This window comes from Rattus norvegicus, chromosome 12 (genome assembly GCF_021556685.1).
Source record: "Rattus norvegicus strain SHRSP/BbbUtx chromosome 12, alternate assembly SHRSP_T2T, whole genome shotgun sequence".
Classification (NCBI taxonomy): domain Eukaryota; kingdom Metazoa; phylum Chordata; class Mammalia; order Rodentia; family Muridae; genus Rattus; species Rattus norvegicus.
Genome location: NC_141545.1, coordinates 40064663 through 40078102, shown reverse-complemented (window position 1 = coordinate 40078102; position 13440 = coordinate 40064663). Strand labels below are relative to the sequence as shown.

At 46.8% G+C, this 13440-nt stretch overlaps 1 protein-coding gene across 2 annotated transcripts in view; it reads right to left on the bottom strand.

Annotated features, from left to right (window-relative positions):
• Positions 1 to 10249, bottom strand: part of Vps33a (VPS33A core subunit of CORVET and HOPS complexes) — a 26732-nt gene extending 16483 nt beyond the window's left edge. The window contains exons 1-6 of one of the 2 annotated variants that reach the window (XR_015634131.1): positions 10111 to 10249; positions 8684 to 8749; positions 8083 to 8210; positions 6829 to 7015; positions 3917 to 4033; positions 1885 to 2059 (exon numbers count right to left, since the gene is read on the bottom strand). Coding sequence is in view for 1 of the 2 variants with exons in the window: in NM_022961.3 (NP_075250.2) it covers positions 1885 to 2059; positions 3917 to 4033; positions 6829 to 7015; positions 8083 to 8210; positions 8684 to 8749; positions 10111 to 10212 (775 nt within the window). In the remaining variant the exon portion in view is untranslated. 2 annotated transcript variants of the gene reach the window in all.
• Between the last annotated feature and the right edge of the window lie 3191 nt (positions 10250 to 13440).

The following is a 13440-nucleotide window of genomic DNA, read 5'->3' as shown; positions in this document are numbered from 1 at the left end:
AGAGATGGCTCAGAGGTTAAGAACACTACCTGCTCTTCCAGAGTTCAATTCCCAGCAACCACATGGTGGCTTACAACCATCTATAATCAGGTCTGGTGCCCTCTTCTAGCCTGCAGGCATACATGCAGGCAGAAAGCTGTATGACGTATACATAATAAATAAATAAATGTTAAAAAAAAAGTCTCTCATGGAAACACCTCTTCTCTACCCTCAGCTGCCACTGTCCTGTTGCCCAGCCTCACACTCACTGACTTGATAAAAAGTGCAGAACACAAATTTACCACTTTGGCTATCTTACAGCTAACAATCTGCAGGCGTTTAGGACAGTTTTAAGGCTGCAGCAGTCGGTTCTAGACATTTTCACCCCAAAAGGAACCGGCGGTAGCCCGCAGCCCACCTCCCAGGCTCTGTGGGGTTCACATCTTAAATATCTGCAGCTCTAGAATGTCAAGATGCCAGGGCCAAGAGAGATAGCAGGCCTGGGTGTGTGTGCATCGGTGTGTGTGTGTGTGTGTGTGTGTGTGTGTGTGTGTGTGTGTGTGTGTGTGTGTGCTTGACCATCCATGGAAAAGAACACCTTATCTAAAAGAGCTATCACCCCTGGCCACTGGCCACTAAGTGGGAGTGAGCTCTAGGGACTGCCGTAACATAGGTGTTTTTCATACGTGGCATAAATCAAGACTATTAATAATTCCTCACATTTTAAATGCTAACAGAATCAAATATTATGTTGGTCAAAACCAGACAAATGAAACATGCTGTGCCCTCGGGCCTAATCACCCCTTAATCCCTGATCTTCCAAGATTTCCACCCAGTAACCTGGACCTCCTGAGTAGTCACTGAGTTTCACTGTCTGCACACTTCAACTCAAGGCACACTAGTTGTCCCAGCTTCCTCATTTGCTGCTGTTTCTCTGCTCCTGAACATCTGTCTGTACATTACACTTCCTTTCAGACCCAGAAGCTCTCCTGTTCTCCATCAGCTAAAGGGGGCTGTGATGGCATGTGTGGCTAGCCTTGGCTCGTGCACAGCAGGCACAGCCGGCCAGCCTGAGTCAGCAGTGTGGTCATCAGATGACTAGCCTTAGGCCCACGAGACAAGTGGGCTGTGCTGACTCATATGCAAAGTAAAGTTTCTAAATAATCATTGGTCTGGGTATGGTGGTGACCAGGCTGGACTTCCAGCACTGGGGAGCTAAACCAAGAAGCCAGAGTTCATGGCCTGTCTGGCTAGAAAGCAAGACTTTGTATCAAAAATATAAAAATTCAGCAGCCAGTGAGAGGCCAATGGGTAAAGGTGCTGTGGCCAAGCCCGATGTCCTGAGTCCAGTCCCCAGAACCCTTTCTGTGGAAAGACAGAACCAACTCCTGAAAGCTGTCCTCTGACCTCCATGTATTTATGGTAGGTGCCCATGCACATGCATGTGCGCACACACACAATAAATAAACAATGTAGAGAAAACTCTAAATAAGGTAAGTGTGATCGAAATATATTATATACATGTACGAAACTGTCAAGAACAAATTAAGAATATCTTTTAAAGATAATAAATAAGGTTGTGGCATACACCTTTAATCTGAGTTCTTGGGGGACAGAGGCCAGCCTGGTCCACACAGTGAGACTTGGTCTCAAAATAAATAAATAAGCACAAGGTAACCATAACATTAAGGAGGCAAAGGCCAGCCTGAGCTATGGCAGACTCCATGTTAGCCTGGGCTATGAACACTCTGCTTCAAAACACAAGGGCAGAGGGTTGAGGGGAGGAAAAGAAAAACAGAACCCCTGGACATTCAAACAACACTCGAGACGTAAAGCCCCGGCCTCCACACAGCCGATGCTTTATCCGAACAGCGACCAGAGAAATCGCACGTGGCAGCCACTCACTGTTCTGAATGCCGTAAATCTCGTCGATGAGTCCTTCGTACGTGAGCTGGGAGGCGAGCGGCGTCAGCAGATCCACGTTGCGATCAAGCAGCAAGAGGTTATCAAACACGGGGAACACTGAGTTTTGGCTGCCTGTAAACTCCCTTTTCATCCTGACCATCATATTGGCCACTTGCTGGAAACAAAACATGGGGTGAGGTGAAGACTCCTGGGACCTGGCAGAGTTTAAGACTGTGCTACAGAGAAAACAATAACCCAAAGGTGAAAAACAGAAAAGCAGCCAGGGCCAGACGGATAATGAAATAAACGGCTAACAGAAAGTGCCTACAGTGAACCGCCATCAGACGCAGTATCGGACACAGCCAGTGCCTGCGACACAAGGCAGCTAGTTATGTACTGCTAGCTCTAAGGATGGGGCAGGAGCCTGCCCTGATCTGATGTTCCCAAGAGAAACACAGGTACCTATGAGCTCTGGCCATAGCTTCTGTTTGTTTGTTTGTTTGTTTGTTTTTTTGGTTCTTTTTTTTCGGAGCTGGGGACCAAACCCTGGGCCTTGTGCTTCCTAGGCAAGCGCTCTACCACTGAGCTAAATCCCCAACCCCCTGTTTGTTTGTTTATTAAGATCTAGTTATTTTTAGGCAGGAGAGATGGCTTAGTGGTTAAGAGCACTCACTGTTCTTGCAGATACCTAAGTTCAATTCCCAGCCCCACCTCTGGTAGCTTACGACTACTGTAAGTCCAGTAAAAACGGACCCATCTACACTCTCTGCGCCCTGTGGTTACCTGCACATAACCTCAAAGATGCACAGAACGAAAAGGAATTTAAATATTTAGCTATGGGGTTGGGGATTTAGCTCAGTGGTAGAGCGCTTGCCTAGGAAGTGCAAGGCCCTGGGTTCAGTCCCCAGCTCCGAAAAAAAGAACCAAAAAAAAAAAAAAAATTTAGCTATTTTTGTTTACATGTATACATCTGTCTGGGAGTGGCTTTGTGCATATGAGTTCAGTGTCCAACTTTTTTTTAATACACTTTTTAAAAATTTACATACATACACTGTAACTGTCTTCAGACACACCAGAAGAGGACATCAAAGCCCATTACAGAGATTACAGATGGTTGTGAGCCACCATGCGGTTGCCGGGAATTGAACTCAGGACCTCTGGAAGAGCAGTCGGTGTTCCTAAACACTGAGCCATCTCTCCAGCCCCCTGACCATTGGTTTTCTTTTTTTTTTTTTTTTTTTTTTTTTTTTTTTTTTTTTGGAGCTGGGGACCGAACCCAGGGCCTTGCGCTCGCTAGGCAAGCGCTCTACCGCTGAGCTAAATCCCCAACCCCCTGACCATTGGTTTTAAGAGGGCACCATGTGCCCTGAGTCTGGAATTACAAGTGGCTGTTGCCAGATGTGGGGGCTGGGAACTGAACTTGGGTCCTTTGGGAGAGCAGGGTGAATCACTATCTCCAGCCCCTGGACATAGCTTCTGTCCACAGATCAATACGAAACCTCGTGTCTTGTTTTGTGTTTAGTCAGCTGATACGTTACTGAAGGCTGGGCGGTGGTGACACACACCTATAACCCCAGCACTCAGGAGGCGGAGGCAGGCGATCTCTGAGTTTGAGGCCAGCCTGGTCTACAGAGGGAGTTCCAGGATAGCGAGGGCTACACAGGGAAACCGTGTCTTGAAAAACCATTTGTTCATACAGGACTCACAGCCAAGAGCTCTGTGACTTTGGCCTGGACGAAACTTACCTAAGTCACACTACACACCTGCGCCATGATCAGAACACATCTAAATGGCAAAGCCACCAAGTGAGTGCACAGGTGGCCTTGGTCACCTCTGGGGACATCTCACGGTGAGCATGTTCCCAAAGCCCTGTGAGTACTGACCAGTGAGTGACTGTGAAAGTCCTCGACACAGATGCATGGGTAACGAGGTCTCAACGTGGATGCACGAGAGGTAAGGGGGTCAGTGTGTCTCTCAAGTGTCCCCCTTTCACCCCTGTTTTGGATAAAGCCAGGAGACAGAAGGTTCTCACCCGAGCACACTCTCCTTTCCCAAAGATCTGGGGGATAGTTCCATACAGCGCCTGCAGGGTCATCAGCCCCTTGGCTGCGTGGTACAGGCTTGTCTGGTCGCCTTCAAGGTAACATTCCTGTGGAGACAAAGTCGGCTACTGTGGACCGCCATCATCAACTGTTTTACTATCACCATCCATTTACAAGTCAAAATGGGCTACCCTGGGCTACATGACGCCCCATTTGAGACAAGCAAAAGAAAAACATGAAGGGGGAAGAGCCAAAATGGTTCTCTCCTGTAGACCAGTTCTGGTGGCACGCATCATTAGTCCCAGAACTCAGGAGGAGAGGCGGGCAGATCTCTGTGTTCAAGGCCAGCCTGGGCTACACAGCACCTCAAGCCAGCCAAGGATACATAGTGAAACCTTGTCTCAAAGAAAAGAAAGGCACCTTTTGTCCCAACGTCCCACTGCTAGTACCTGGTGTCTCCTCAGTATCTGACGCCAGGAGCAGGACAGCTGTGAGGCCCAGGGGCACAGTGGCTGGGGTGGGGAGTGTTAGGGAGCCGCACAGTGGGGCTGTTTTAGCAAACACACCACAGGCAGCCTTCACACTGGCAGCCTTGTCCCTGACTTGTCTAGGACTGACGTTTATAACTTTTTCCCAGCACAACAGCCCGGGACAAGGATGCCACGAGACGTGTGTTCTGGAATATTCCCACAGCAGAGAGTGACAAGCCGTGTCTCCCCCCATCTTACAAAGCTGTATTGCTACAACGACTCTCCTGCAATGCTAGCTTTCAAGAGGAGTTCCAAGCTAATGAGAGGGGTCCATTTTGTCTTGTTTTTCAAGACAAAGTTTTTCTGGCTGTCCTGGACCTCCCTCTGCAGACCAGGCTGGCCTCAAACTCAGATCCACCTGTCTCTGCCTCCTGAGCGCTGGGATTAAAGGAGTTTGCCGTTAACGCTGGCATGGCCTGTTTTTTCTTCTGTTTGGGTGGGTCTGGGAATCAAACCGAGGGCCTTGAGCACACTGTTCCACTTCTACACCCTCAGTAACAACAGATTGAACCCTGAATGGTGAGCATACTGACCACTCACTGGAAACAGAACACTGGATCGGCTGGGGCCCGGTCGATCACAACAGTCAGTGAGGGAACCCTACACAGTAGCGGCCCACTCCTGCCACAGGGAATCCCACATGGCATTTCAGGCTACAGGGACATTTTAGGATAAATGCTGCTACACATTAATATTTAAAAGTTCATATTTTGGGCCCCAAACTCGCTCACCCACACATGCAGAAACACTTGTGCATATATATTCATGCAGACAAAATACTGTAACACATAAAAGAGCAGTCATGAAAAGAATCAAGAACAAAGGAAAAAGATCCTTAAAAATAAAACAAAAAAACGAGTGGATTTTACAGTGTGCGGATGACATTAAAGCTAACGTATTATATAAAAAATTTCCTAGAAAACAAAACATGGGCGCTGGCCCGGTGTGGTAAGAAACATCTACACTTCCAGATGGGAATTAGAAGCAGGAGGATCAGGAGTTCAAGGCCAGTCTGGGCTACGTGAGACCTTGTCCTAAAATAGCAAAACAGACTTGATTCAAATATACTGTAGTCATGAATAAATACTAAGCAAGATATTAAAATCAGGGCTGGAGAGATAGCCCAGAAGTTAAGAGCACTGACTGCTCTTCCAGAGGTCCTGACTTCCATTCCCAGCAACCACATGGTGGCTCACAACCATCTGTAAAGGGATCTGATGCCCTCTTCTGGTGTGTCTGAAGACAGCGACAATGTACTTATATAAATAAGATAAATGAATCTTAAAAAAAAATGTATTTAAAAAAAAGATATTAAAAACAAATGAAAGGAACAATGGGGGCCAGTGTGCCCGTAAGCTGAGCACTCAGCAAGCTGAGGTAGAGGACGGCAAGGAAGGTGACCACGAACTATAGAGCAATGCCATAGAGCAATGCCATAGAGCAATGCCATAGAGCAATGCCATAGAGCAATGCCATGCCTTTAAGGAGTGGGGTAGGCTGGGGAGGAGCTGTCTGGAGAGAAGGCTCAGTTGAGAGCTCTTGCTGTGTAAGCCTAAGTACCTAGGTTCAAATCTGCGTGTGCACACACATGCACTCACACACTCAAATATACACTCACAGAGCCAGGTACAGTTGAACAGGCACTTGTGTACCCCAGAGCTAGGAAGCACAGGTGAGGACACAAACACACACGCACATGCACACACACACACACACACACACACACTCATGCACACATACTCTCACATACACAATCACACACACATGAACACACAGCCAGGTGTGGTTGAACAGGCACTTGTGTAACCACAGGAGTGGACGTCATGTCTGAAGCTGTTGGTCACCTTGTCTCAAGAGAACAAGGTGGAGAGTGACAGTTCAGGACGATCTCTTTTGCACACACACATGACAAATACACAAAAAGGGAAGAGAAGGAGGAAGAAGAACTGGGTAGAAAACCACAAGCAAGCAATTTGCCGAGGAGATGGCATCCAACAGGAGTACACATGGGCCTCCCCTCCACAGAGACCACGGATGCAAATGTAAGCAGGAGGGAGACACTTCCAGCAATGAACCCAACAAAATAAAAGTCTGTGGGGTTGTCCTAGTGGAGCTCAGCTTTAACCCCAGCACTTGGGGGGCAAAAGGAGGTGAATCTCTGAGTTCCAGACTAGCCAGGTCCACACAGTGAGAACTTGTCTTTAAAAACACATAAAAGAGGGGTTGGGGATTTAGCTCAGTGGTACAGCGCTTACCTAGGAAGCGCAAGGCCCTGGGTTCGGTCCCCAGCTCCGAAAAAAAGAACCAAAAAAAAAAAAAAAAAAAAAAAAAAAACACATAAAAGTTTGATGTTAAGAAAATGTCAAACTTACTTTGAAAGCGCTCTCTGACTCCATGGATAAGAGGTCCCCATCAAATGGAATGAGATCTAAACTGTACTCCTCTCGATAAATAAAGGATCCCAACACACCCAGGTCCTTCAGCCTTTGCTCACACAGTAGGCTCCGACGAGGCACAAACAAAATATGGAAATCCCTGGTAGGGCCACGCCTGTCCTCACTGCAAAGGAAATAACCATGATCAGCTTATATGCTCCTCAGGGTCAGAAACTGCTTTTCTAAGGCATCCACGAGATCTGGCAGGCACCAAACAAATGCTGCTTACGTAGGCACACGAAGACAGACTCTCAAGGGACTACAGGGATGGCTCAGAGGGCAAGAACACTGGCTGCTCTTCCGAGGACACCAGTTTGTTTCCCAGGCCCCACATGCAACTCTTAACTGTGTACAATTCCAGTTCCAGGGTATCCAGCGCCCTCTTTTGGACACAGCGCACACACACACACACACACACACACACACACACACACACACACACACACAATCTTTTAACAGCACATCTGTGTTTTTTTAAAACAAATGCCTCTTTAACCAAACCAGTTTAACACAAAGTCTTGTACTAAATGAGAACTCCCATTCCCTACTCTCCTTGTTTGCGGACTTCCAAGAGCAGCCATACACAGTCAAGGTTTTCGGGGGCCCCATCATACCAGAGAGTGGTCTGTGTGCTACCAGCTTCCGTTACAGAGTGGATTCCTAACTTACTTGACTCCACAGTTCTTGTTTGCTTATGAAACTCAAACACACGACCACTGGCATTTTGAAAACAGTAGCCATCGGAGGTTTTCGTGCGGTGTTTTTAAGGCAGGGTTCTCTCTGCTGACACAGGTTGGAAGTTTTAGCCATCCTCAGAGAGTGAAGTTATTTCGCTCCAGCTATTCAGAGCACTCTCGAAAGTCTCCCACCCCGCCCCTCGTGTTCTGCCAGGTCTGCTCCCACTCTTCCTCTAATGGCTATCCAACACTCTGACAAGAGGGTGTGCAGAGGCGAAGGGACTCGGAACATTAAAGCCATTATAAAGACAACTGGGCAGGAAGTGTTCAGCAGCGGGAAGCACCTGGGACCGCCACAGGAGAACAGAACCCATTCCTACCAGTTTTCTTCTGACCTCCACACAGGCACACACCATTCTTCCAAAACAAACAAACAAACAAACAAACAAACAAACGTTAAAAAAAAAAACTTTTTAAAGCCCAACATTTTTTGAACCACAAAGCTCTGAGGTACCTGAGTACGTTCTCGGCAATCATATCCATTAATTCTAGCCTGGGTCTGACCAAAAAAATGATATTCTTGACATCAGCCGCTGGCAAACGACTTCCTTTGAGGGTGAACATTTTTTCCACTTCATGTTCCTAGAGAATCACACACAAAAGACTAGTAAAAACCCTGACCTCTGTCTTCTTCAGATTTGTAAAGAATTCACAGTCCCAACCAAACCAAACTTGAAGGACCAAGCTGCAAGATAAAGTCTTGTTTCTGCATCCGCAGGCCAACCATTCTGACACAGTAGACCTTCAAAGGCACCACGGCATGGTCGCACAAGACGGTGCTTGTGTGCAAAATGGTTTTGCTTCTTTGTGTGTGTGTGTGTGTGTGTGCGTGTCATGCCAGACATCAATTTCAGCACCTTGTGCATACTGGGCAAGCACACAACCACTTCACTGCACCCTTTATGCAGAACGGTAGTCATGAATTAAATCAGTGTTTGTACAGCTCAGATAGAACTTTGCAAGTGACTATTCAGGAAGTTATGTCAGAAGCCCACCACCAATACTAGGTTCGATTAATTATTAATTCGTGGACAAATCTCATATGTCGTTATTACCTTTAGTAGTGAGTACTGTGCAATCAGTCCAAACGGTCCTGTTAAGTATTCATCCCACACTATTGCCTGCAAGAGGGGAGAAACACTCAGAAAATCCAACAACAGCAACAGAAACGGCAGTCATCATCGGTAAGAATATCTTTGTATAAGGCTTATTTTTCCCTGCCCCACGGCCACTTCATTTTAATTATGAGTAGTTGGACATGTCTGTGCTTGGGTGCAGTTCCCCCTCAGAGGCCAAACCCGTCAGATCTCCATGGATTTGTAGCTACAAGCGGTTGTCAGTGGCCCACTGTTAGTGGAAACTGAACTGGACTCCTCTAGAAGAGCAACACTCCCTCCTCACCGCTAAGTCACCTTTCCGGTTCCAAGGAATATTATATTAACATAATAATATTAATACTCTCCTAAAAGTGGGAGTTAAGATTTTTACAGGTTCTGATCACATTCATAGTCTAAGGATTAAAAAAAAAATCTTTCATGAAGGTGAGGATTTGATGAGACTGGCGTCAGAGATCCCTCCTTCCTCCAGGAGAAACACTTTGTAAAACCATAATACAATAACCACAGACATCATACCGGTCTACACAATCTATTATATCTATCTGATTTCTGCATCATTTTCGGTTTAATATTGTCCCCTGTGATTTAATCTGCCTTTGTGACTCAATGGCCTCAGGCAACCACCTGAGTTGGAGTTATATTTCCAAAACTGATTCTTAAAGTGCCTCTGTTTTTTTTGTTTGTTTTTGTTTTTTGTTTTTCTCTTCAGATTAGAACTTCCCATTCCCTGTACGGGGATGGGGTATAATTAATAAATCTCAGAAAAGAGAGGGGGGAAAATGCTTAAAAGCAAACCTCCCAGCAAACGGTGGCTCATGTCTGTGATCCCAGCACTGGGTAGGCTGAGACAGGAGAAAGGAGGAGAGCTGGCAGTCAACCTGGGTTACACAACCAGGAACAGTCTATACTGCCAGAATTGGCTCAAAAATACGATGGAGGAGCCGTGCACACTCCTTTAATTCCAGCACTCAGAGGCAGTGGCAGGTGCAACTCGCTGAGTTCAAGGCCAGCCAGGGCTACACAGCGATACCCCATCTCAAACTGATAGGAAAAAAAAAAAAGGAAGCAAATTCTATGAAGTCCCGGAGCCAGCCTCCCTTGTAAGCTGGGTGCTTTAAGAGATAAAATGACCCATGTTGAAAACCAAGTTAAAGTTTGGAGTAACACCTCCTCTTTCACAACCTGTGTGCAGAGGGCTGTGGGCGTGGTTGCTTCCAGACAGGAAAGGACTATATTGTCGCAGATGGGAGAGCGCAGGGCTGGGGGACCCTGAGCGGGCTCTGCTGTGCAGCTGCTGGGTCGCCCCCAGGGCCTCGCACAGTTCCCCCGGGCAGGGCACGGCGGCGCCGGGCCCCGTCACTCACCTTGCTCCCAGCGCACTTGTCCAGAAACTCGCGCAGCTCCCGACGCACCGCCTCGCGCAGCACGTTCAGGTTCACTCGCCCGTATGACAGGTGAGCCGCCATCTTGCTCCACCACCCGCATTTCCCAGGCGGGGCCCACGGTCACGTGACGGACCGTTCACGTGACCTGAGTCGCTGACGCACCTTTAACGCGAACAGTGAACTTCAGCCGGCTTCCTTCAAGGTCCTAGTGCGCATGCGAGGAGTCTCCTCCCACCCCCGCCCCTTCCTGTAGTAGTTTCCCACCTTGCCTAGGAATGATGTGCAATGAAAACTGCGTCTTGAGGATGAAAATTAGATGTTGTGTGTCGCGTTTAAAAGCACCACCCTTGGGCTGGAGAGGTGGCTCAGTGGTTAAGAGCACTGACTGCTCTTCCAGGGTTCCTGAGTTCAATTCCCAGCAACCCCATGGTGGCTCGCAGCCATCTCTAATGGGAGCTGATGCCCTCTTCTGGTGTGTCTGAAGACAGTGACAGAGTACTCACATACATGAATAAATCTTAAAAACAAACAAAGAAACAAACAAACAAAGCACCACCCATCTGTCTTCGCAACTAAAATACTGGTGTAAAGTGGTGATTGAGGCCAAACTACAAAATGCACCTTACTACTACACCACAGTAAGTGGTTTAATCTCAGAGCAGGCTTATCTCTGCAAGTTCAAGGCCAACCTGGTTAACACAGCGAGTTCCAAGACAACCAGGGCTACACAGTGAGACCTGCCTCCACAAACAATAATTGGACTGGAGAGATAGTTCAGCTGTTAAGAACACTTACCGCTTTCCCAGAGGATCAGGCTTCCAGCATCCACATAGTACCTCATGATCCCGTTCCAGGGGATCCAGGGCCCCTTTCTAGCCTATGAGGGCACAGCACACAGGAAAACACATTTTAAAAAATGAAGAGAGAGATGTACCTGGGTACCTGGAAGAGAATGGGGGACAAGAGACACGAAGAAGGACGCCAAGACAAGAGTTTGATCAAGGCGACAATTTTATTTTTTCCCAAGGCTGAATTTATACCATAACAGTGTAAGACTCTCAGAGAGAATCTTCCCTCAAGAGGGAGATCCTCGAGCCCAATGACCAGTCCGAGTCTACAGGCTGTAATCTGTAAGAGGATTTTTATTGATCGGGATACACAGGTATCTGTGGGTGTCCCAGTCAATTCGGAAGACTGGCGCACCTAACAGAACCAGGGACGGGTTTTTATAGGGTATTGGGGAGCAGAAGCAGGCTTACAGAAGCAGATGCATGGTTGGTGGATTTAAGTGAGGCGCGGATGTATGGTTACACCCAATTGGCTATTCAAATGAGGTTGTCACACAACAAGAGAATACGTGCAGGTTGGGGCGTCCGGAATGTCAGGGGCTAGGGGCTTATCTCTTGTTAGGTGGCCCATAAAGCAATATCAATAATTTAGACTGGTTTCTGTATTTTGTTTTCTTTTATGGTCTGTTTCGTCTAAATGATGGGTCAGCTTGTCCCACAAAACTTGGACACATCTGAACTTTCCCAGACTTATTTTAGCTCTGAGTCTGTGTATCTAAAAACTTATTTTTTACTTCTATAGTTGAGGGCCTTGGGCTTGTACAATTCCCTTTCTGGGAGAGGGTCTTTCAACAGAGGTAACAGAGAGAGGGGGCAAGTGGGAAACATTTACGAAGGCCAAGGACACAGTATTCGTGTGGTCAGCTGATGTCAACAGGATGTTGGTTTTTCAGAAAGGTTACAGGTCGTCACATTGGGCATCTTGACATCAGATGTATTTCTCAGCAAGGTCACAGTTTTATCATATCATTATTCATCCTGACCACCATATTTGTATTAGTCTTCTGCAGCTGGCTGGGGGTTTTCCATGAACCCAGTCATACTTAATTCTAACCATAATAATAACATCAATTATGGAGGGTTTCAAGGACAGCTCAAAACAGCCTGTAACTCCAGTTCCATTCCACTTCCAAATCCTCTAATGTCCACTTCTGAGCTCCATGGGCTCCTGAGCATGTACACACACACACACACACACACACACACACACACGTTTTTTTACTGAGTATTTTTTATTTATATTTCAAATGTTATCCCCCTTCCTGGTTTCCTGTCCATAAACCCCCTACACCACTTCCCCCTGCTTCTATGAGGGTGTTTTCCCCCACCCCCTCCACCTCTTCCTATCTCCCCGCCCTGACATTCCCCTACACTAGGGCATCAAGCCTTGGCAGGACCAAGGATTTCTTCTCCCAAAAATGCCCAACAAGACCATCTTCTGCTGCATATGCGGCTAGAACCACGGGTTCCTCCATGTTTACTCTTTGTTTGGTGGTTTAGTCCCTGGAAGCTCTGGTTGGTTGGTATTGTTCTTATGGGGTTGCCGACCCCTTCAGCTCCTTCAATCCTTTCTCTATCTCCTCCATTGAGAACACCATTCTCAGTTCAATGGTTGGCTGTGAACATCCACCTCTGTATTTGTCATGCTCTGGCAGAGCCTCTCAGGAGACAGCTATATCAGGCTCTTGTCAGCATGCACTTTTTGGCATCCGCAATAGTGTCTGGGTTTAGTGGTTGCATATGGGCTAGATCCCTGGGTGGGGCAGTCTCTGAATGGCTTTTCCTTCAGTCTCTGCTCCAAACTTTGTCTCTGTATTTCCTCCTATGAATATTTTTATTCCCCCTTCTAAGAAAGACTGAAGCATCTGCACTTTGGTCATCCTTCTTCTTGAGCTTCATGTGGTCTGACACACATTGTTTTGAAATTTGCTTATTTTATGTGTAGGAACATTTTGTCAAACCCAGGGGCTCTGCAAGGGCAGTGGGTGCTCTTGACCGTTATGACGGCTCTCCAGTCCTCACAGTCGCCCAGCGAATCACCTCAAGTTAATAGTACTGAAGCTGAGAATAATATCCTGTTGCGGGGTGTTATTTACAATGGTTTTCTGAAACCATTTCTGTGTGGGGAAGCAGTCATTTAGTAGATATTCAAAGGCAAGCGCTCAACTAGTTAGGTAGATAACCTAGCAATTTTGAGGGTTTCTAAAGATTTGTGAACTACAACTCAGGGACAGGGTCGCACAGGCTGATAATCTCAGTACTTGGGAGATAGAAGAAGACTGTAAGTTCTGGGCCTGTTAGGTCTACACAGTAAGGCTTTATGTTGAAGTCAAGGTCTGGGAATATAGCTCAATGGTACAGTGCTTGCTAGGACTTGAAAGGCCTTTGGTATAACCCCAATCACAAAAATAAATAAATAAATAAATAAATAAATAAATAAATAAATAAATAAATGGAATCA